The 22,576-nt window shown below is 45.0% G+C and overlaps 1 protein-coding gene across 2 annotated transcripts in view; it reads right to left on the bottom strand.

Moving 5' to 3' along the window:
• Nucleotides 1-22,576, bottom strand: part of PRR5 (proline rich 5) — a 76,559-nt gene that overhangs the window by 14,099 nt on the left and 39,884 nt on the right. Inside the window, exons 3-6 of one of the 2 annotated variants that reach the window (XM_060275174.2) lie at nucleotides 21,345-21,458; nucleotides 6,092-6,172; nucleotides 3,032-3,080; nucleotides 777-834 (exon numbers count right to left, since the gene is read on the bottom strand). In XM_060275174.2, coding sequence (XP_060131157.1) covers nucleotides 777-834; nucleotides 3,032-3,080; nucleotides 6,092-6,172; nucleotides 21,345-21,448 — 292 coding nt within the window. In that variant the 5' untranslated portion in view covers nucleotides 21,449-21,458. Of the gene's footprint in view, nucleotides 1-776; nucleotides 835-3,031; nucleotides 3,081-6,091; nucleotides 6,173-21,344; nucleotides 21,586-22,576 lie in introns of both variants that reach the window. The other variant, XM_060275172.2, reaches the window with a different exon arrangement.

The raw sequence follows: 22,576 nt of genomic DNA, 5'->3' as shown, positions 1-22,576 counted from the left end.
ATATGGCATACTCACTGTAGAGTGTTGTGTTCATACCACTGGGAATCCCCTTCAAACATGAGAGGAAAGTTCATGCAGAGATACGGGAGATTTACTTGTTCTGCAACCTGTGAATCAGGCTGAATAAGAGCAAACCCTGCCTCTTGAATCAGGCAGATTTTGTTCAACCTGTATTTGGTGAGGCTCAAATAATTTTGTACTAGTTCAACGAAGTGTGCATGAATTTAACAACTCTGTGTACCCTCCTTTTAAAAAAGCAATAAAACCAAGCCCCTGAAAGGCAGCTGATTAACATCCTCTCCTAAATTAATACAATTCAAACTTACTTTTTTAGCAGGTGTGTGAGGGGAGGGGAGATTTATGTGCAACCCCCGATGCAGGAGCAAGCCAGTAAACAGGGCACAACACCTCGTTTCCCTGAGACCCCCCCCCCCCCGTGCTGTAAAGTCCCAGAGAATAGCCTTAAGTCACATAATGGAGTTCCAGTGCAGAAGCTAAGCAGGCCTGGCTGGCCCTGAGCACTGCCTGGATGGGATGGGAGATTGCCAGGGAAACATATGGGAATGGCTATGAAGCTCTTTGACAGAAGAGTGGAGTCTAAGGGAAGAAACATTCTCAGTGAATTGGCTTCTGCAGTTTTTCACTGATGTTCACAGGACTATTTAATCAGAAAGAGGTTTATAATTTGAGGAGAAAGGTAAACAGCCACCCGGGAAGCTGCCGTTTCCTCAGCTGATGTGCCAGACCAACTTCATTTCAATTGAAGCCTCAATTACCTTCATAAAACCGGATCTTGTCCCTCAGGATCACCATGCCTTTTGTAAGCAGCTGGTTCTGCAAATAGAACATAAGACAACTTTCCATTTATGTTATGCTGCTACCCTTGAATCACTGATAGATTATTACTCCCATATTTTAACCACAAGGTATTTTAGTTTTTTAAAAAAATGTCAGTTCATTAGAAGAGGGTTGCTCACAGCTTCTACTGGGCTACATGAACAGTAACTGCAATGTATGGGATGCCCCATCTTAATATTTATGATGCTGTGAAAGCAGGAAAATTAAATCTGGAAACAGACAATATGCAAAGAAACTAGAATTATACAGTGCCGATCTTACTGGACTGCACAGCCTGGGTCAGATCCTGCTTTCCTTTCAACCCCTCACATTACTCACTGGGGAACCTTTAGTGTAGGATTGTTTTAAAAACCTTGTGCTAGCCCACATGACTGGACTGACTTAGAAATCATATTCTTGTATGATTTTTTAAAAATCACTTTCTAATTTTTGAGCTTGTAGAAAAACAACCACATATTCTTGCAGTTATGAGGTGCAATAGCAGAAGATGCCACCAGCCCTTGGCAGAATCTGCTGAAGCCAGCAGCTGCAGAGCTGTAGAAACAGTTGCCAAGGCAAAAGGGAGGCAACTCGCAAGCATGCAAGCTACGAATGTCTTATGAGGAAGTTGCAGTGGGATGAGATCTGTAAAGCTTGCTGGTAGGTATTTAATAGCCAGCAAACTACGGAGGACTCCTCTGCATCTTTCTCAGCTACAATCCACGGAGAGCTCAGGGAAAGTGAGGAGGAGGAGTTAGCCAAGGATAAATCCTGTTTTCTTTGACTGAGCATCAACCTACTATTTATGGGAGGAATTCACCACAGCACTAAGGAGATTGCTCCATCAGTGCAAGCCCCATTGAGCTCGTGGAAGTCCTTGCACGAGCTTCTACTCTTGGGATTAGCTAGTTGAACCCAGCCCTATGCCTACCAGCCATGTCAGGGTCCAAAACATTCCTTAACCTTAGGTGTGGGGCTCCCCTAGTTTTCACTGCAACCACAGTGTGTAGGGAGAGGAGGTTTAACTCCTCTGGCCTGAGCCAGGATCCCTACAAAAGTGCCCCCCATTAGTCTTTCAATGTTATGTTGGCCATCTTTATATCACTATTTTGAAAATGTCCTTAAAATAACCCCCCCCCCCCACATTTTAGATATGTTTAATACATGACTTGAATAAATAAAATGGAACTAATTTATAGCAGCATCTTCTACGTGTCTGTTCAGGGCCCTCGGCTGTGCCAGACTGGAGCTGGTGCACCAAGAGTCACAAAGCTCCTACCTGCACCTTCAGTCCTGCTATGGTGGTGGGTGTGCTGCTCTGCCCAGCCCTGCTGCTCCCTGACCATGGGAAATGTTCCATAAGTCCTATTAATTTCAATGGGACTGACTCCCTGCTAAGTGTATATGAGATTGCAACCTTGGTTGCTTTTGCGGCTACTCTGATATGAAGCCACATTTTTACTGGGCTGGCACTAGCGTGCCTTGTGGTAGGTCTCCTTCCCCTTAATGGAAAGGGCACACAGCCATGTAAGCTGCCAGCTGCTGCCTCGGTTGACACAGGTGTTTCCTGCTTGGCAGGGGGTTGGACTGGATGGCCCTTGTGGTCTCTTCCAACTCTATGATTCTATGATTCTAGGTTCACCACCCCTGTGAGAAATAGGTCTCGGACCCTGCTGTCTATATAAACAAACTGAGGTCCCTCGGTATTCTTTTTGAAAACACTTACAGTGGTGCCTCGCTTAACGAATGCCCTGCTTAACGAAATTCCCACTTAACGAAAGGATTTTCGAGCGGAGGTTGCCTCGCTAGACGAATTCATTTTACGAAAAATTTGTCTAGCGAATCGCGGTTTCCCATAGGAATGCATTGAAATTCAATTAATGCGTTCCTATGGGCAAAAAAAATTTCAAAAAAATTTCAATGCATTCCTATGGGATTCGCTAGACGAATTTTTCGTTATAAGAAAAGACCCGTGGAATGAACTAAATTCGTCTAGCGAGGCACCACTGTATTTTAGAAGTGAAAAGTCTTCAGGTCAGGTCCAGTGTGAACAGGCAAACAAACTCTCATGCAAAGTTTTCATACTGAAACCTCTTAGGTGGGAAGGGTCTGCTGTCAATAGTTTTGTTCAGCAGACTGCTTCAGTGAACAGGGTGAGGGAAAAGTCAAAGGCTAAAAAGCAAACTGTACCAACCTGTAAATATTCAGTAAAAAATGATCCCAACTCAGTTTTCAGCAGTTGCCTGTGCCAAAGAGAGTAATAATAATACTAAAAAATCATGTGACCATCACATTGTGCTGTACATGCACTGTACTTTATGGCCAGTGAATGTTCATGCAAGAGTAAATGTGTTCGTCTCTTAAAAGCGACACAATACCTTGTTAGATCATAGTTGAACCACACAACACTTCCTGAAATAGTGGCACTGTACAAAATGAGCAATTCCACACGGGAATGCTTGTTCTGAAGCAAAAACAAACAACACAAACCTGCAGATTGCATCACATCTAGTTGGGCCCTCAGTCTGCGAGGCTTAAAAAGTAAGCTGAGCTTAACTTTCCTGGTGCCTTCAATTTTAATTCAGAAAAACAAATGTAGCTTAGCTGTTCAAAACTGCCATATACAAAAAGGAGCTGCCTTTGTATTGGGCAACAGCCACAGCAGAGGTTAGCAAAGCAATTCTGCAATGTGCTTTGTCTGTCACCAGCATCTGGAAGCAGCTAAAAATACCTCAAAGCTTGAGTCACTGATATCCTGCTTTATCACAATTTCCTCTCTCTTCTTGTCTTCCTCAAATTTTCAGCAGGCTGCTCACTCCTACCGGTACTTGGCTTACTCTTCCAGCTCCATTTCTCAGCCCCTACAATCTAGCTTCCACCCTTTGCACTCCACGGACAATCTTCTTGTTGGCAAGTCCAAAGGTCTCTTCTCTCTCTTGTTCTGCTTCCTTTGTTGCCTTTGACGCAACTGATCCCTCTCTCATGTGTGACCCTCTATATGCCTTAGACCAGTGTTTCCCAACCTTGTGCCTCCAGCTGTTTTCGGACTACAATTCCCATCATTCCTGACCACTGGTCTTGCTAGCTAGGGATGATGGGAGTTGTAGTCTCAAAACATCTGGAGGCACAAGGTTGGGAAACACTGCCTTAGACTTCCACCATTCTGACAGCTGTCTCTCCTATCCATCAGTTCATTCATTCAACAATGTTAAAAGCACATTTGTTATCAAATTCTGTTCTTCTCATACAGTACAGTAAATATCTAAAATTCTTACCAACATAATCAGTGCAGGGGAAAAGATACGTCTGCTCCAAAAAATATAGCACAGGAAAGAACAATTATTCCAACTAGCCCTTAGGAAATGCAGCAAAGACCTTCAAAGGACAGGCTTATTTCAGCTTTACCAGCCATGAAGAGCTTTTCATGGCCTTATCTTCCTATCCTTTTACCGCAGCCATACAAAGTCAACCCTAGACTACAAATAATAAAAAATAAAATATATCAGATTTGTTTAACTCCTAAAAGTGGCCCAGTAGAGGATGAATGGAGTGTTTTTCACTTCTTTGCCAGCCTCTCTTATAAGTAGAAAACAGACTAGGAAAAATATACAGTGGTATCTCAGGTTACGTAGATTCCTTCAGGGGTGAGGTTCATAACCCGAAAAGTATGTAACCCAAACGAGCGAGGAAGCGCGCTTCTGTGCATGCGCTTCTGCGCATAACGCTTCTGCGCATGCACAGACTGCGTGCGCGGCAAAAAATACTTCCAGGTTTGCGGAGTACGCAACTCAAAAGTACGTAACCCAAAGCAAACGTAACCCGAGGTATGACTGTATAGCAAATATAGCAACCTGGTGAAGGAGACATGGAGCGACCTGCACATTTCCTGCCAGCTCTTGGCTTTTATGCTGTACACATAGGAGGGAACATAGCCCTTATCTAGAGCCAGTGTAGAAATGAAGCGGGCTGGCAGGGGAAGGACAGGGGGCATGCAGTGCTCCAGGCTTTTGCTGCAAGCCTGCTTGCTCTTCATGCTGGGCAGGGCGAAGGCACAGCATCTTTGTCCACAGCCAGCAGATAAACAAAGAAGGCTGCTGGAGGAGGGGTAGAAAATTCTAGCCTCAGTGGGCATCAAGAAAAGGATAAAAGGTATTATCGCTTACAGCAACCACATAACATATTTTAAATATGTCTCCTCTACCTACAGCTATGCTTTTGAATTATGGTGCTGGAGGAGACTCTTGAGAGTCCCATGGACTGCAAGAAGATCAAACCTATCAATTCTTAAGGAAATCAGCCCCGAGTGCTCACTGGAAGGACAAATCGTGAAGCTGAGGCTCCAATACTTTGGCCACCTCATGAGAAGAGAAGAATCCTTGGAAAAGACCCTGATGTTGGAAAAGATGGAGGGCACTAGGAGAAGGGGACGACAGAGGACGAGATGGTTGGACAGTGTTCTCGAAGCTACCAACATGAGTCTGACCAAACTGCGGGAGGCAGTGGAAGACAGGAGTGCCTGGCGTGCTATGGTCCATGGGGTCATGAAGAGTCGGACACGACTAAGCGACTAAACAACAACACCTACAGCTAGGGCCAGCCCGCCCATGAGGCAGCCTGAGGCAGCTGCCTTGGGTGGTGAATACCTCAAGGCAGCCCCCTTGTCGCTGCTCCGCCTGCTCCTGCTGCCCGAGACGTGAGGAGAAAGAGCGAGATCTTGCAACCCCAGTAAGTGAGGCTTCGGCCAAGGGGCAACAGCTCTGTGTCATTTCGCCTCAGGTGGTGAAACAGGACTGGCTGCTGCTGTCTAAAGGAGGGTTGGTGATTAGCCCTGCTGTTTTCTGGCACCTTTGAAAAGTTGCAGGGCTTGTATGAAAAGGGAAATGCACACTGAGATGAAGGAGGAAGCTGGAAAGATCCTCTCTTCAACTGTATGAACTTTTCAAGGGCAAAAATATGGTAACTACCCTCTTGCACCCCAGGGAGGTCACTTTGGTGCTGCTAACACAGCCGTTTGGCTACACCCCTGGAGGCACACTCCATTGTCTCTCAAGAAAGATGGATGCCAACAACAGCAGCAGAGCCTACGTTAATTCCTTGAGGAGCTTGCCTTTGTGCATCTCTCTGCACTGTCAATAGTGCCACTATATCAATAGCTGGAATAAAGTAAAATGGTACAGATCACTTATGAAACAATGACCCTCCGTGGTGATTTCTGTGTCTTGGGACAGGTGTACAATCTGCTGATCTGACTCACCTGACTCCTTCATTCAGATTGTAGAGTTCGTGTTCTGCAAGACCTTTTCGCTGGAACACAGCTATGACTCCATTATGGATACTGCAAGAAAAAGGCACATTTGTGACAGGCTGTACAGCCTTTAACCTAAGATTTCAGAACCTTTAGTTTTTAGGCGTTCCTAACAATTACTTCCAAAGCAAAGAAAGTGAGGGGTAAGGTAACCCACAAACGTGCTGGAAGTAGCATGGTGAAGAAGACAGAACAGATGGAAATCAGGCTGGAAGAAAAGATGGAGAAGTTCCAACTTCTAGTTCTTTTTGATAAAGCATGTAATGGACGGACTAGATCAGGGAAAACTTGGGTTCAAATCCCTGCCCAACAATGACAAAACTGAGTGACAATTTGAAAATCCCTCTGTACAGACATAACCATCAACTATGGATGGGTACACATTACGAGCTTAAAACTCAGCTAGATTATAGAATTATAATTGTAGAGTTGGAAGGGACCCTGAGGGTCTTCTAGTCCAGGCAAAGGCAAACTCGGCCCTCCAGATGTTTTGAGACTACAATTCCAATCATCCCTGACCACTGGTCCTGTTAGCTAGGGATGATGGGAGTTGTGGTCCCAAAACATCTGGAGTTTGCCTATGCCTGTTCTAGTCCAACCCCCTGCAATGCAGGAATATGCAGCTGCCCCACGTGGGGATCAAACCTGAAACCTTGGGTGTTATCAGAACCACGCTCTAACCAGTTGAGCTATTGTTCTTTTTCTCCATTCAGATTGAAGCTGCTTGTCAGAGGTTATTACGGCTACTCTTGAGTAACAACTTTCCACATCCTTGTCTTTAAAAGAGTCTTTATTGGTGCACGTTATTTACAGTGTAGTGAGCTGTCGATTTCATGTCCTCTCATTCCGCTTCAGAATCCGGCACTGCCCCTTTTCGCGACTTTGACCAACATAACAGCCTCGGGACAGTGAATCTCCTCCCCTTTCTCCTCCTCCTTAATTCCGGTGCCTGGGGAAAGGGTCTACGCTCCGTCTTTTCCCTGCCCCCCCTTTCCGTCTCTCTCTCTTCCCGCCTGTGGAGCAGGGGCTCTCCCATTCTGCCGGAGACCTGGCTCCCTCTCTCCGCTTCCTGACTAGCCCCTTCAGACCCCGCGCTTTCCTGGCTGCTTGGGGACGAACTGCTCCTGATGAGAGGGGGAGGTTCTCTGTAATCTCTCCCCCTTACACTGCTTTAAGGGAAAAATGCTGCATTTCATACACATGTTATTTTATTAATGGTAATATTGCAATATTTGATGAAATATATAAAATATGCAATCATGGCAATCATGAGCAGAAAGCAGTCTTTGGCAGAGCTTTCCCCTTGTTTGCCTCAGACAGACCCAGGGAAAAAGCAGGTGAGATGAGGATAATGGGAGGGCCCTGTTCAAGCCTCTAGCTGCTCTTCCGGGTGTTGAGGTGCCAAAGTCTTTCCCTTAATCTCTGCTGGCAGAGGAGAAAGGATCTGAGATGCATTGGAGGGGAGAGCAGGATACAGGATCAAGGGCAAGGCGGGAAGCTGGGCTGAACCCCTGGGTGGATTGCCAACCACCTTCCCTATTCTATGCTTTAAGGGGAAATAGGACCCAGGTGGCGTTGTGGTTAAACCACTGAGCCTAGGGCTTGCTGATCAGAAGGTCAGCGGTTCGAATCCCTGTGGCGGGGTGAGCTCCCGTTGCTTGGTCCCAGCTCCTGCCAACCTAGCAGTTCGAAAGCTTGGTCCCAGCTCCTGCAGTTCGAAAGCACGTCAAAATGCAAGTAGATAAATAGGAACCGCCACAGCGGGAAGGTAAACGGCGTTTCCATGTGCTGCTGCTCTGGTTTGCCAGAAGCGGCTTTGTCATGCTGGCCACATGACCTGGAAGCTATACGCCGGCTCCCTCGGCCAATAATGCGAGATGAGCGCGCAACCCCAGAGTCGGTCACGACTGGACCTAATGGTCAAGGGTCCCTTTACCTTTACCTTTAGACTGCAGAGCATTTAGTCTGTTATGCTACTGTAGGGCTATTCATATTTTGCACAGTAGAGAAAATCAGCACTTCAATCATGCTGCACACCTTAAAGGGCAAAAAAGAGTTCCTGCGTGCAGAGGAAAGTGGTGGGGTTCTTTGCTTCAATAATTGCTGTGTTTGCATGACCTTTTGCAGCGGTCACAGCAGCTCATCACCAAAACATGCTTCCAGTTTCAGGTTGAGCCTCATTGTTGAGCAGCAAGTCTGGCCTGATCATCCCATTCACAGGAAACTATAGCTGGCAGGCCAGGGCAATGAGGCCACTACCTAACCATGCAGAAAGGCATGAACAGATAAAAATAGAAGATATCGCTTGGTTTTTCTCTTCTCTCCCCATTCTTCTTTCAGCTGATAAGCGTTTCAAGCTGGTTCAGTAGCTCTTTGTCTGAACTCCTCTCTCAGAGACACACAGTCAGCAGGTTTGGGACAGCATGAAGATACACTCAAAGGACAATTCAAAAGATTTGAGGCTAGATGTCTCTGCAGACAGCAGTACAACTCAGGCGCAATTCAGATCAGAGAGAAAATGAAATACATTCAGGCTATGAAATATACTTTCTGCCACCATCTTGCAAGCACATGTCATTTTTACTGGAGGTGCTCAGATTTGTTTGGAGACAAAAGGGTTTGTTTCCACCAACAAATTATATTAGGACATCTGGGGCACACAATTAGGCCAACTAATTATGTTACTGCACTGCATTCCATCCTTTGTGCAAAGAATCCATTTTAGTCTAGGTTGAGAGAGTTCAACTTGCCCTCATCAGCTTCATGAGTAAGCAAGGATCTGAAACTGGGTCTTCAAGTCCAAAGCACTTGCTCAATTCTTTTGCTTTGGATGAATCAACAGGGCTACAGTTCTCTTTGTTGTTGTTGCTCATCCTGTCTGTCAGATTTAAATAACAACCTAGGTAACAGAATTATGCTTCTGAAGCATATAGGATTATAATTTTCTGATCTATGATGCTTTGCATTCCATATTTCTGCTTTATAAATGACCCAATGAAACACCTTCGATTCACTGGCTTTGGGAGAACAAAGTCCTCCTTCCAAGGAGGGATATAATCTGCTCTGGATATGTTACTAGTCATAGCATCATAGAATTGTGGAGGTGGAAGGTACCCCTGAGGGTCATCTAGTCCAACCCCTTGCAATGCAGGAATCTCAATTAAATCATAGTCCAGTCAAAAGCTGATCTAACTACAGTGGTACCTCGGGTTAAGAACTTAATTAGTTCTTAACCCACCCCCTCACCTGCACCCCTGGCGGGGGCCCACCACGCCACCCCCTCGCCACGGCCCTGGGTGGATCCTGAGCTAGTCCTGCTACCATCGTGTGATGGAAACAGTCCAAATCCAAGCATCTCCACTGTGAAAGCTCGTGAGCTGGTGTAGCAAATCAGCATTCCCTGCCCTCTCAAGCAGTAGGATTGTGTCCAGGGTCTTTGAAAGACCACATTTCCTCATACAAACCTATCTGAGTTGTGAGATCTTTGGGAGAGACCCTTCTCTCAGTCCCGCAACCCTCACAGGCAGGGCTGGCTCTATGATGAGGCAGCTGCCTCATGTGGCGGATGTTGAAGGTGCCACGTGGCCTGCCCTGTCCACCCTATGTGAGCCAGCTGCCCTCAGGTACAGTGGAAGATAACTGTCCATTCACCAGTACTGGAATAAGATACAACTACCTGTCCAGTTGGCTTCTGTATGTGCCTTGAGGGAAGGTGCTGTCTTGTCCTTTGCCTCAGGCAGCAAAATGTCTTGAGCTGGTCCTGCTCACAGGCCCACTTGGTGGGGACGTGGGAGAGGACCTTTTCAGTGGCTGCTCCCTGACTTTGAAACTCCCTCCCTAGAGAAGTTAGACTGACTCCCTCCATTTTGTCCTTCAAAGTGAAGACCTTCTTATTCAAACAGGCTTTTGGGAACTGACTACTTTTAATTAAAGGACTGGTTTTTATTGTAATAATAATAATAATAATAATAATAATAATAATAATAATAATAATATATTTATACCCCACCCATCTGGCTGGGTTTCCCCAGCCACTCTGGGCAGCTTCCAGCAAATATTAAAATACAATAATTCATCAAATAGTAAAAGCTTCCCTAAACAGGACTTCCTTCAGATGTCTTCTAAAAGTCAGGTACAGTGGTACCTCACAAGACGAATGCCTCGTGCCACGAAAAACTCACAAGACGAAAGCATTTTGTGTTGCGCGAGGGACTCGCAAGACGATGAGATTTTCTATGGCTGCTGCTTCGTCTTGCAAAGTGTGGCCATAGAATGTAGCGCGGGAAGGCGGCAAAGGAAGATCAGCTGTCAGCGCGGGAAGCTGGTTCCCCCAGGCTTGCCAAGCAGGATCTTTATTCTCCGCTTCTCCGCCCCCCCCCCCCGGCCGCCTCGCACACAGCCAACATCGGACGCAGGGATGCAGCTGATCGTGCTCCCGGCTGCATCCCTGCGCTCCGCCTTCTCGCCCGCCGCCGCTGGGCTCCCTGCTTCTTCCAGGCATGAGGTCTCCCTGGAAGAAGCAGGGAGCCCAGTGGTGGCAGAGAGCACGGCAGCGGCGGAAGCGCCGGTGGGCAAGAAGGCGGAGTGCAGGGGTGCAGCTGCGGCCAAGGAGAAGGCAGGCGGCAAAACAGCCCCAGCAAGCAGCGCCCGCTGCGCTTCGGCTAGGGGGACTGGCGGCGGCAGCGACGCTTGCTCTCTTGGCTCGGGGCAGGCAGGCAGGCAGGCAGGCAGCAACAGCCCCAGAGCCGATAGGAACTGCCTGCCTGCCTTCCCCGAGCCAAGAGAGCAAGTGCCGCCGCCGCCAGTCCCCGGAGCCCATAGGAACGCATTGATTTAGTTTCAATTCATTCCTATGGGAAACCGTGACTTGCAAGACGAATTTTTCGTAGGATGAATTGACTCCTGGAACGAATCAAATTTGTCTTGCGAGATACCACTGTAGTTGTTTATCACTTCCTGGTGCAACTGGACTTCTCCGTGACAAGGACAGGCCCATCTGCTTCATCCAACCAAGTCTCTGTTACACACGACAGGTCAAGTCCTCTATCCACGATCAAATCATGGATGGCAGTGTGTTGGCTGGGGACCACTCCTTAAAAACAAAATACAACTTATACAAAAAAACAATAAAACATTAGAAATTAAAAATAATAATAACAAATTACAATCATATTAAAATTAAACAAACCCCTAACCTCAACTAAACATTCATCCCCACCCCCAACGCTAAAAAAAGAATTTTAAAGGCTAAAAGAATAATTTAAAAAACATTTTTAAAAAGAACCCTCTCTGCTGTTCAGAGGCCTTGGGCCAGCTGGAAAGATAGGAATGGGGCCCTCAGGCAAGTTAGGATTCAGCAGATCACCAGAAAAGCTCAATCATCATCAGCTACATACCTTCCGCCACTGTTCGGCTAGCTTTCACTTCCTGCCAAATCTACCAAATTCAAGTGAAATACCATTACACATAGCTGCCAAGTTTTCCCTTTTCTCGCGAGGAAGCCTATTCAGCATAAGGGAAAATCCCTTTAAAAAAGGGATAACTTGGCAGCTATGCCATTACAGCACCATCGTAGATTGAGCTATCCATCTTCTCTTTGCTTTCAATTATCATTTGGAAGATTGAATGGAAACAGCTACTTCTTTCATTCATTTCTTTCATTTTGGTCTCACTATAGTGCCTGTTTTTTCCGCCTTTCTGCAACGCCAGCTCAGAACTTGCCCTGGAGAAATCACCACCTCTTCACTTAGATCTTCAACAAAGATATTCCTACTGATGTCTTCACGAACAACCAAGGGTTTGTTTTTCCGTATATTGCTGCACAGTAGGTCCTGAACTGTATCATTGTGGATTTCCATGTATGATATACGGAGTAGGAACTCCCCGTCAGGAATTCTACAGATGCTATTGAAAACATCATTGATGGCCATCGGTAAGATTCCTGGGCAATCTTTGGTGCCCGACATTGTGTATGTTTTCCCCGAAGCAGTTTGGCCATAGGCAAAAATAGTTCCATTATATCCCTGAACAGCAGACTTTATAATTAAAGCAGCCACCCCTTTGTAGACTTCTGCGGTATTGTCTGAAGAATGAAACACCGAATCAATGGTAAAAGATTTGGTCCCATCAAGCTGAGATATGGTGCATTCTTCACTTTCCCACAAAATGTTCCCTTTCTCATCAAGGTCTGCATTATCTCTTGCAATGAGCGGGTGCATTCCTCAGGCATCTCTCCAAATGCAGCCGCCTCTGCCCTCATCTGTATATTTTAAATATATATTATCTCTCTCTGTGTGTTTAATTATTGTTTTCCTTCCCCCTCCCCCTATGTTTTCAGCTGTTCCTATTTTATCTGTAAGCAGTCTTGAGTCCTTGTCAGGGGGAAAGGTAGGATATAAATATAAATAATATAAATATGATGATGATGATGCTTAAGCCCTGTGTTGTCCCCACCCTTATTTCTGCTCCCAGGGAGACCACTCTTCCCGCATGCACTGGCTCCCCCCCTTCCCTCCCTGGACAATGTTGGGCAAGTTGAACCAGGTGACTGTGGAAACTCTCATTAGCCATCAAAAAGTGAGGGTGACAAATTTGCAAAAAGAGTAAGGGAACAAGAACTCCCAAAAGTAATGGCATTCTTCAGCTTTAATAACTGCCACTTATTCATAATTGATCAGAACTACGTAAGAATAAGATACTGTGCTACACTTGGCATCTTCTCAAGAAACTATGCACTAATTATGGCAATGTGAAGATGCTAAAGTCAGAAAATTAGCCCCCAGCTCATTTATATGCACAAGACTTGTGATTAGCATACTTTGCAAATATTTTCTGCTGTGAACGCCCACAAAAACTTAAAATGGCTGCAGCTATGACATGAAGTGTTGATAAGGATTCCTTGCAGTCTCTTCTTAACAGTTTTTCATCAAGTAGGACTCAAGCCGGCTGCTATCTGCATAGTCCCCATTCTTACAGACACTAAAGTGTGAAGGAATGGAGGGATCTGCTTTTCTATGCAATATATGCACACACAAAAGATGAACATCTTACATAAAAGTAACGTTGCATAGCTGTCTTGTGCTTTGAGGGGGAAAACTGACAGAAAAAAAACTATTTTGATTTCACTTGTGCTGATCCAGGCCTGGTTTCTTTTGCCATGAGTTGTGTCCTATGGTATGTTTCTCTGCCTTTTTTGCTGTCTTCTCATTTGTTTTAACCTTGTACAGTGGATTATTCTGTTTCCCTGAACTGTAAAGAAATAACGAAGCTAAGGGTGTTTTTGTCTACAAGGACCTGGAGTTTGGATCCCATGAATATGTAGATAGCAGAGCTTTTTAAACCGAGGTACCCAGTTAAGGAATACCCATTTAAACCTGGCTTTGCAGACCTTTTAAGCAAAGGTCTGATTTTGCAAGATTATTTCATATACTTCTTTAGAATCCATGAAATGCAGGATATCATATATAAACAAATGTCCTAAGTAACACGGTCGTACTTGTGTACGTTGCTGGACAGGGCTGCCAATGGTTTTGTGGAAAGGGATGAAACTGGTTTTCTGGCACTGGGGGAAGAGGTTAGAGGTTTCAGCCATAATCCTGGTCTCCTAATGTCCAACAACAAGCCCTTATCCCAGTCAACTCACAACAGAAGCAGGGAAAGAGCAATGTGTTGTTTGTGACAGGGAAATCCAGGACTCTGTCATAGAGAACTTGGTGAAGGTTAGATGCATCACTGCAGAGTCTCAGTGGTGTGCAGGGCACGGAAGTCGAGTGGTTAGAGCAGGTACCTGTGGCAGCTACTTCCCTCAGATCCCGTTCTTCACATGCAGCTCAGCAGCAAGGCAGGATTTTGGCCTACATGATGTGTAAAATGTCTACTTACTTGCACCGCTGATCAATTTCACCATTTTAAGACACTTGTCTTTATTCAGGTTTATATTCCCCTTCTTTCTACATCATTGTCTCTCCCTTCCCCCCAACACTACCAGTTAATCCTACAAGCAGCCACTGTTTTCTAAGGGGCACAAAAAGGAAAACGAGCAAACATTATTATTTTTACCTTGTTTTAAGAAAAGAGAGGGGGGGGGCTATCCTTTTGGTCTTAGAAATTAGGCCAAAGATCAGAAAGCCTGGAATTCGTTTTTGCTAATATTACCTGTTCTGTTTTCAGCACTCTATAGAGCTTATTCCTAGGCCTGCCACACTTCAAGGAGCAGCTAAAGACTTCACAAAGAAAGTAAAGAACCGAAGTTATTTTAATCCTATGCAAATTTTGAGTGATTAAATGAAACTGGTAGGTAATTTAATTTATGCTTATGTTTGCCGTTAGGTTGGTTTACTTGTGTAGGCTGTGAAGCAGGCAAGGCAAGCTGTTTTGAGGCAAAGCTGAAGAGGCCATGAAATTCTAAAGTATAAATTTGCACAGCAGAAACTAGGCAGAAGGCTTGCTTTGATCTGACAGTTCCACATTAGCTTTGGAATCAAAGGGGAATCCCTGCAAAGAATGAAAGCATGCTAGGAATTCCAAAAGCTGAGACCAATTGTGAATCTTAGGCAGGCCTGGGGAAGGGACAGGTGTCAAAGCACCTGCCAATCACCTGATGTCAATCTTGTCACAACTTGAACTGGTTTTAAGTCAAGCCACAGCTGCAAAAGAAGGCTTGGGAGAACTCTAAGAGTGCGAAGGAAGATGTCAGGTGGGGGCCTCATTTAATGCATTTATTTTATAAAAGTTATGTGCCACTTCATTGTAAAAAAAAACCCCAAACAAACCTCCAAGTGTTCTTTGCATCAAAATCCCCTAAGTTCTGAACCAGGTCTGCCAAAAATTAACAGATTCTGGTCCTTGATCTGCCAAAGCTTGTCCTTGGCTCTGCCTACGGACCAGGAATTTTCAGTCACAAGCTCAAATCCTTAATTGCAGCAAAGAGTGCAACTTTTTTTTAAGATTACTGAAAAGAAGTGGGGAGAGGGAGCACTTGCAAAACAGTGTTGACGGTCAACAGGATTTTTTAAAATTCTAAATGATTTGGGGAACCTTTTTATTTTAATTTTGGGTCATTTGCAGTTCTGAATATTGATATATTTTAACTGGATCATCTTGTTGATGTATTGCAATTCATAATGAATTGGCCATTGGCCATAAACAATAAAAGTCTGACTGACTGAGGCAGTTGCGGCTCCTCTCCATTTTATCCTTATGTTCTTTTCTCCCCATAGGGTGGCTGGATTCAAAAGAAGACAGAAGTTGACCGGAAGATAGCAAAAGCTGTTGAAATTTGCTCTTTCATTTAACAATACAGGTGCAGGAGTCCTGTGTGATTCTACAGCTGACCACCCAATGGCTACAGGGTGATAGGACCAGTAAAATAAAAAAGTGGATGCCATAGACTATAATGCACTTTAAAGGCCTGTAACTATTTGAGAAGACTGCCCGAAAGGCGGACGTATCGAGGTCTTCTTGCTGAAAAGCTTTTAGTGTGCTTGTATTTTCTGTCAAGTAACTTTTAAAATCAAAAGTTAGTATCTGAAGTTGGTATCTGAAGAAGTGTGCATGCACACGAAAGCTTATGCCCAGAACAAATTTAGTTGGTCTCTAAGGTGCTACTGGACAATTTTTTTAAATTTATTTTAAAATCAAAGTTTGCTTTCAATTGGAAACTCGGATTGTCCAGAGAGACTATCCTATGACTTCTAGGAATACTACTGCATAGAGATGGTGAAATGAATAGTTGGCAAACTGGGACATTTCCTAGCAAAACCACTCTATTGCTTGTTAGGAAAAGTATCTCTCTCAAGTTTTGAACTGGATTTTATGGACAAATAATCTAGTCAATATAATAAATATATTTATTAGGTCTGCAACCTTGAGTTAAACAATTTAAAAGGTCCCCTGGATTAATCAGGTGACAATCTGGCGCTATTATTATTATTATTATTATTATTATTTACAAAATGACTTTTTATAGCAGATGTGCACAATTTTCAGGAGGCACTTTAAGGAGTGGCATTGCCTCTTCCCTGTTGTACAAGACAGAACGTCTCTTCTAAGACGGTGTTTGCTGTGGCCTGGGTATGCATTGGGTAAAAACAAAGTACGTTTCCCCCCTTCCTCAAAACTCATGCCCATACATTTAATTAATTTAAGCCCTTTTTTTCTGTAACAAACAGCATGCTATTATTTGCTGCAACAACAGGCTATCGTAGCACCTGGGCACATGTATGCCAAATATTTGCCTGGATGCAAATTAAGTGAGCAAAGGTCTTGCATCTCGCAAGTCAGTGTCGCTTTAGGTGGCTAATTGAAACAGCTAAAGTAGTGACATATGCCACGGAGCATTAGAGCAGCTTACTTACAAGGCAAGAGAAAAAATAGACCCCGAGTCCAAATAAGGAAAGGCTGGCCACTGAGGTCACAAGGCATCACCATGGTGTTTGTGTGTGATTAAGGAGTTTGTCAAGGTGGATTCGCAGACTAGGGAACAGCAAGCAGGAGCTCCAGGGCCAAATCAAGTCCGCTATCAGTAATGCTATTTTCTTGCCCCTTTAGTTGTCTCTGCCTACCCCTGACCTCTTATGCTCCATCTCAGCCTTAAAGTGGCCCTCCAATGAGAGGCTCAGAGAAAAAGGAAAGCAGAGCGAGTATATTGATTTGAGCCACTGGTTCTTGCTAACCTCTGCAGGGTTGAAGGACCAGTTTGGACCAGACAGCTCTGCAAGGCTCTCTAGCCGATTTGGTTGGTGCATAAACCGATGCCCTGGTTGACCTCCAGAAATCAGAGATGACCCAGACAATCAGCACAATCACTTCTTATTCTCAGATCTGCTAAGACAATGGAATTGTTGGGTTGATGACGAGGACTTAGATGGTGGCAAACTCTTAAAGTATTAACAGTGGCTGGAAACAGTTGGGCAGATTCTTCTAAAGAAGACCTTCCGTAACCCTGATGATTTCACTAGCTATCATTGAGTTGCAAATCTCTTTTTCTTGGTTCAAAGTGTGTAGATGTTAGGCTCCAGGTATCCTGAATGACGCTCATTTTCTGGAGCAATTTTTATCTGCCTTCTTCTAGGCAGATTGGGAACTGAAGTGGCTTTTGGTCAGCCACTGGTCAAATTGTAATAGGAGAGTGACAGAAGGCATGTGTCCAATTCCCTCACACCTCACATCAGCATATAATCAGCCATATTTTTCAGAAACGCCTGTCTGCTTTGGGCACACTGCTTTACATTTATTCCTACCTGATGATCATTTGCAGAATGTTGGGTTGGGTGGCTGCAGTTTGGCACTGGGGCAGCTATGCAAGAGTGCTCCACAAAATTTTCCACTGCCCCCCCCCCCGGCTACCTATCAATTTATGAAACCACTGAAAGAAGTCATCAGAGGAGCTGGAGGTAGATAGCTGGAGGTAGATTTCATTATGGAGATAACACCCTTCTCTCTCTCTTACATGTGGTCCAGATGTAATCATGGATACTCTGTGCAGATGCCTAGAGGTAGTAACAGACTAGACGAGAGCTAAGAAACTGAAGTTCAATCAGATTTGCTGCTAATGTTATCAATCTAGGAAAGTAGTATTCAGCCTATTCCTTATGGGGACACCACCCCCTCTTAAAGACTAGGCGTATTAACAACTACTGCCCTGTCACAAATCCCCCCCTCCTTTTGGGCAAGCTACTTAAAAGGTCACGGTGACAGGCTTCAAGGGGAGGGGAGGGATGGGGTAAATGTGACCCTGTGACTCTTAATAAATCTGCTTTTGATACCATCGATTATGTTATCCTTCTAGGTTGTCTATGGAAGATGGGATTTGGGTGGCACTGTTATACAGAGCTTCCTGTCTTATCTCCAGGGATGGTTACAGCACTGGGTGAGTGCTTCTCAGCCCCCTGGGTCTTGAGCTGTGGGGTACTACAAGGTGCTATGCTGTCTCCAATGCTACTGAATACTACATGAAGCTGCTCGGAGTGGTCAATAAGAGATCTGGCACGAGGTGACATCAGTACACCAATGATACCCAACACTGTTTCTCTGTAACATCTGAATTGGGATGGCTGAGAAGATGACTGGATGCAGAAGCGGGCTAGAGAAAGAATTTTTTTGATAAAAAAACTGAGTGTGGATCCTGGCAAGATGGAGGCTTTGTGGATGCTTCCTGGCTCTGAAAATTTGGTAAGTTGCTTGCCTTGGTTTGGGTCACACTCTCCCTGAAGGTAAAGGAAAAGGTAAAGGGGCCCCTGACCATCAGGTCCAGTCGTGTCCGACTCTGGGGTTGTGGCGCTCATCTTGCTCTATAGGCCGAGGGAGCTGGCGTTTGTCCGCAGACAGCTTCCGGGTCATGTGGCCAGCATGACTAAGCCGCTTCTGGCGAACCAGAGCAGCGCACGGAAACGCCGTTTACCTTCCCGCCGGAGCGGTCCCTATTTATCTACTTGCACTTTGATGTGCTTTCGAACTGCTAGGTGGGCAGGAGCTGGGACCGAGCAACGGGAGCTCACCCCGTTGCAGGGATTCGAACCGCCGACCTTCTGATCAGCAAGCCCTAGACCAGGCATGTCAAACCTGCGGCCCTCCAGATGTTTTGGACTACAATTCCCATCTTCCCCAACCACTGGTCCTGCTAGCTAGGGATCATGGGAGTTGTAGGCCAAAACATCTGGAGGGCCGCAGGTTTGACATGCCTGCCCTAGACTCTGTGGTTAAACCCACAGCGCCACCTGGGTCCAGGTGCATAATTTGAGGGCCTTTTAACAACTGTTCCTGGATTGGGACAGCTTGGCTACCGTTGTCCAGGCATTGGTAGCATCACAGTTGGACTACTGCCACGTGCTCTATGTGGGGCTGCCCTTCAGGTTGGTGAAGAGACTGCAGCTGGTGCAGAATGCAGTGGCCAGGTTGCTTGTGGGAACCCGCATATAACACAGGCATCCCCAAACTGCGGCCCTCCAGATGTTTTGGCCTACAACTCCCATGATCCCTAGCTAAAGTGGACCAGTGGTCAGGGATGGTGGGAATTGTAGTCCAAAACATCTGGAGGGCCGAAGTTTGGAGATGCCTGGTATAACATCTTGCTTCTGTGAGTTTCACTGGTTGGCAATTTAAGAATAAGAGCATGTGGCCTATCTACTAGTCAAGCAGGACCTGAGTGCAACAGCACTTTCCTCTCCTGAGGTTTCCAGCTGCTGGTATTCAGAAGCGTATCATTTCTGACCACAGAAGCTGAGTAGAGCCATCAGAGCGAGCAGTCACTAATTGTCTTATCTGCTAGCAGGCCAATACAGATAAAGGCCCAATACAGCTCAGGATCAGGTTAATTTAGAGACACTGTTATCCATTATATATCCAGCAGGTCACTGCAGTCTGCAGAAGAGCCTCTCCTAACACAGAACAGGGCTTTCGGCTTGGCTACTTGTTTTGTGGAACAACATTCCTGTCCAGATTTGACAAGTAAGTGACCACTTTCCAGAAACGGTTTAATACATTTTTCCCCCCTGGTGTGGTTTGCCACCTGGATGAATGGGTCTCTGCCATCACCGTCTACTTAAAAAAAAAATCTGCTGATTTTTATTGTGTGTGGCCTTGAGACTTGCATAGAAGAGGATTACAGTGGAACCTCGGTTTATGAACACCTCGATTTATGAATTTTCGGTTTACGAACGCCGCGGACCCATCTGGAATGGATTAATTCCCTTTCCATTACTTTCAATGGGAAAGTTCGCTTCAGTTTATGAATGCTTCAGTTTATGAATGGACTTCCGGAACCAATTACACCCATGCTTCGGGTTAAGTACGCTTCAGGTTGAGTACTCCGCGGACCCGTCTGGAACGGATTAATCCACTTTCCATTACTTTCAATGGGAAAGTTCGCTTCAGTTTATGAACGCTTCAGTTTAAGTACTCCACAGACCGCCTGGAACAGATTAATCCACTTTCCATTACTTTCAATGGGAAAGTTCACTTCAGTTTATGAACGCTTCAGTTTAAGTACTCCGCGGACCGTCTGGAACAGATTAATCCACTTTCCATTACTTTCAATGGGAAAGTTCGCTTCAGTTTATGAACGCTTCAGTTTAAGTACTCCGCGGACCGTCTGGAACAGATTAATCCACTTTCCATTACTTTCAATGGGAAAGTTCGCTTCAGTTTATGAACGCTTCAGTTTATGAACAGACTTCCGGAACCAATCGTGTTAATAAACCGAGGTACCACTGTAGTAAATTCATGCTCCTCCTCCTCCTCCAGGCTCAATTAATGGTGCTATCAAAATCCTAAACATCCTGGGATTGGGGTACACAAGGGACTGCATTATTCCACACAAACCTGCCCAACCAACAACTGGAGGCCCTTCGCCCCTGCATTCAGAGTGGCTAAAAAAGAGAAGGCCTTTTCGGGGGATGGCGATAATTTAGCGTTCCTCCTTCCTTTTCCAGACCACCACTTCTCTGCTTTCAACTGAATGCCACTCCACCCCCACCACAGTGTTTCTAGTCAAAAATATTTTTTAAAGTCTTTTGAGGTTTCATTTCACACACTTGCATATAACAATTAGTAAGGCCCAGAGTGTACATTAAGATTATAGTCTAACTTGGTCTGCTTCTCTCTTTTTCCCCCTCTTCAAATGCCAACATCAATAATGGTTAAATCTTAGTGACAATATAGGGAACTCTGGCGTTTTTTATTTGTATTTTTTTTTCAAAAATGGCAGAGATTCCTTCAGCAAATCTCTCTCCCTGCGATTTCCCCCCTAGCTACAAATATATTTAATAATTCACTTCAAGTGTTTCTCTCACCAAGACACATGCAGTTTTTCCTGTTCCAAAAAAAAAAAACCACCCTCCCCTCCTATGGGAAAGGAGAAACTACACCTACTTTCTCAACAAGCAAAGCAACCAGGAGACATAATAGCCAGCAAAAGAAAAAGCGTTCCCTAGATCTTAACAGTCATCGCCAGCGAGAATGAAATGAGTATGAGAGAAAACCATGTATGTCAGCACTAACAGAAGGGTTAGAAGCATGAAAAAACCTGGAAGTTTCCTCTCATATGAAAACCAGACCAAGAATTCAAATTGTGTTGTGCCTTGTTGCTGTGTGTGTGTGTGTGTGTGCATGCACGCTTTAAAATCTGAGCCAGAAGTGATTGCACTGCGTCGGCTATTGTGGAAACAATTCCTGGTGCCTGCGTGGGGGGTATGCAAGATCGTACCTGTTCCAGGTGGCGTTGGAGCAGGCCCGTCGCTGCTGGGTCCCCCGCTCATCCAAGGATGCCGGCTCTCTCTTGCCCAGATCACTGAGGCTGGGCGAACTCATGAACTTCAACCTGCGAAGAGTCCTCATGGTCAAATGTGTTGTTTTGTGCGTGGCAGCTAGAGAAACACCATCCTTTTTACAACACACACACACGCAGCTGGAGCAGCAGCTTCTCTGTTTGCTGTTCAAAAATGAAACTTAAAAAAACAAAACAAAAAACAAAGAAGAGAGAACCAGTCTCTACAGAACAAACCTCTGCCAGCAAGAAAACAAACCTTTAATCAGATCAACTCTGACGTCATAAATTGTGGTTAATAATTTCTCCAGGCTTGCTTTTTTTCTTTTTTCTTTTATAAAAAAGCTGAACTTCTCATTGCTGTCCTTTACATATTAAACCGGAAGATTGTGCAAAACTTTTTCTCATCCCCATTGTCAAAAAAACTGAGAATCTCATTCAGCATGCATGTTCCACCTACCATAGTAAAAGCTTCACTAAATTCTCAATAGGGTTTGCCCCCTTCTCTTGTAACCAGAGCCAATAAGGGAGGGGGAAGCGACCCACTAAGTGTGACGTATGGAGATTGCATAGGGAAGTTTCATAACCACCGATCCCCTTTGCCACATTACAACACACAAACTCTCTCTCTCTCTCTCTCTCATCGCGGCAAATAACAAATCTGCTTGTCTAAGAGGTTGCTTAAGCTGAAAGCAGGAGATAAGGTCTGTTTAAGGAGAGGACTTAGAATGGGGGACATACAGTATTTGGCCTCTAAAACGCCACAACCTGGAGAAACAGACAGAGATGACTCAGCTTGAAATTTGAAAAACTGGGAGGAGCTCAGGCGCATATATGACAGAGCAAAGCCGTTTGCAGTTGAAATAGCCTAACAAGAGCCTCCGTTCTTATTCTAAGGCAGGTCGTGTATCCACCCAAAGCGGGAACTTAAGTATCCTGGCATACTGAGATTTTCCATTCTCTTGTAAAAAATATTCTTCAACTCTCTAGGTACACTGACGAGAACCTTTAGGCAGTTATCTGATCACACAATACTCCTTTAACCCCAAATCACAAAAGAAGTGCACAATATTAGGGACCCCTCTGCCCCCAAACCACTCAAGTTGAACAGATCTCTTGCAAGAACAGTTTATTTCGGTAGGCAAGTGCCAAAAACATCTGCACCTGCCTCT

This window comes from Zootoca vivipara, chromosome 5 (genome assembly GCF_965207765.1).
Source record: "Zootoca vivipara chromosome 5, rZooViv2.hap1.1, whole genome shotgun sequence".
Classification (NCBI taxonomy): Eukaryota; Metazoa; Chordata; class Lepidosauria; order Squamata; family Lacertidae; genus Zootoca; species Zootoca vivipara.
Note: the sequence above shows the minus strand (reverse complement) of the source record. Positions and strands in the feature narration are given on the sequence as shown.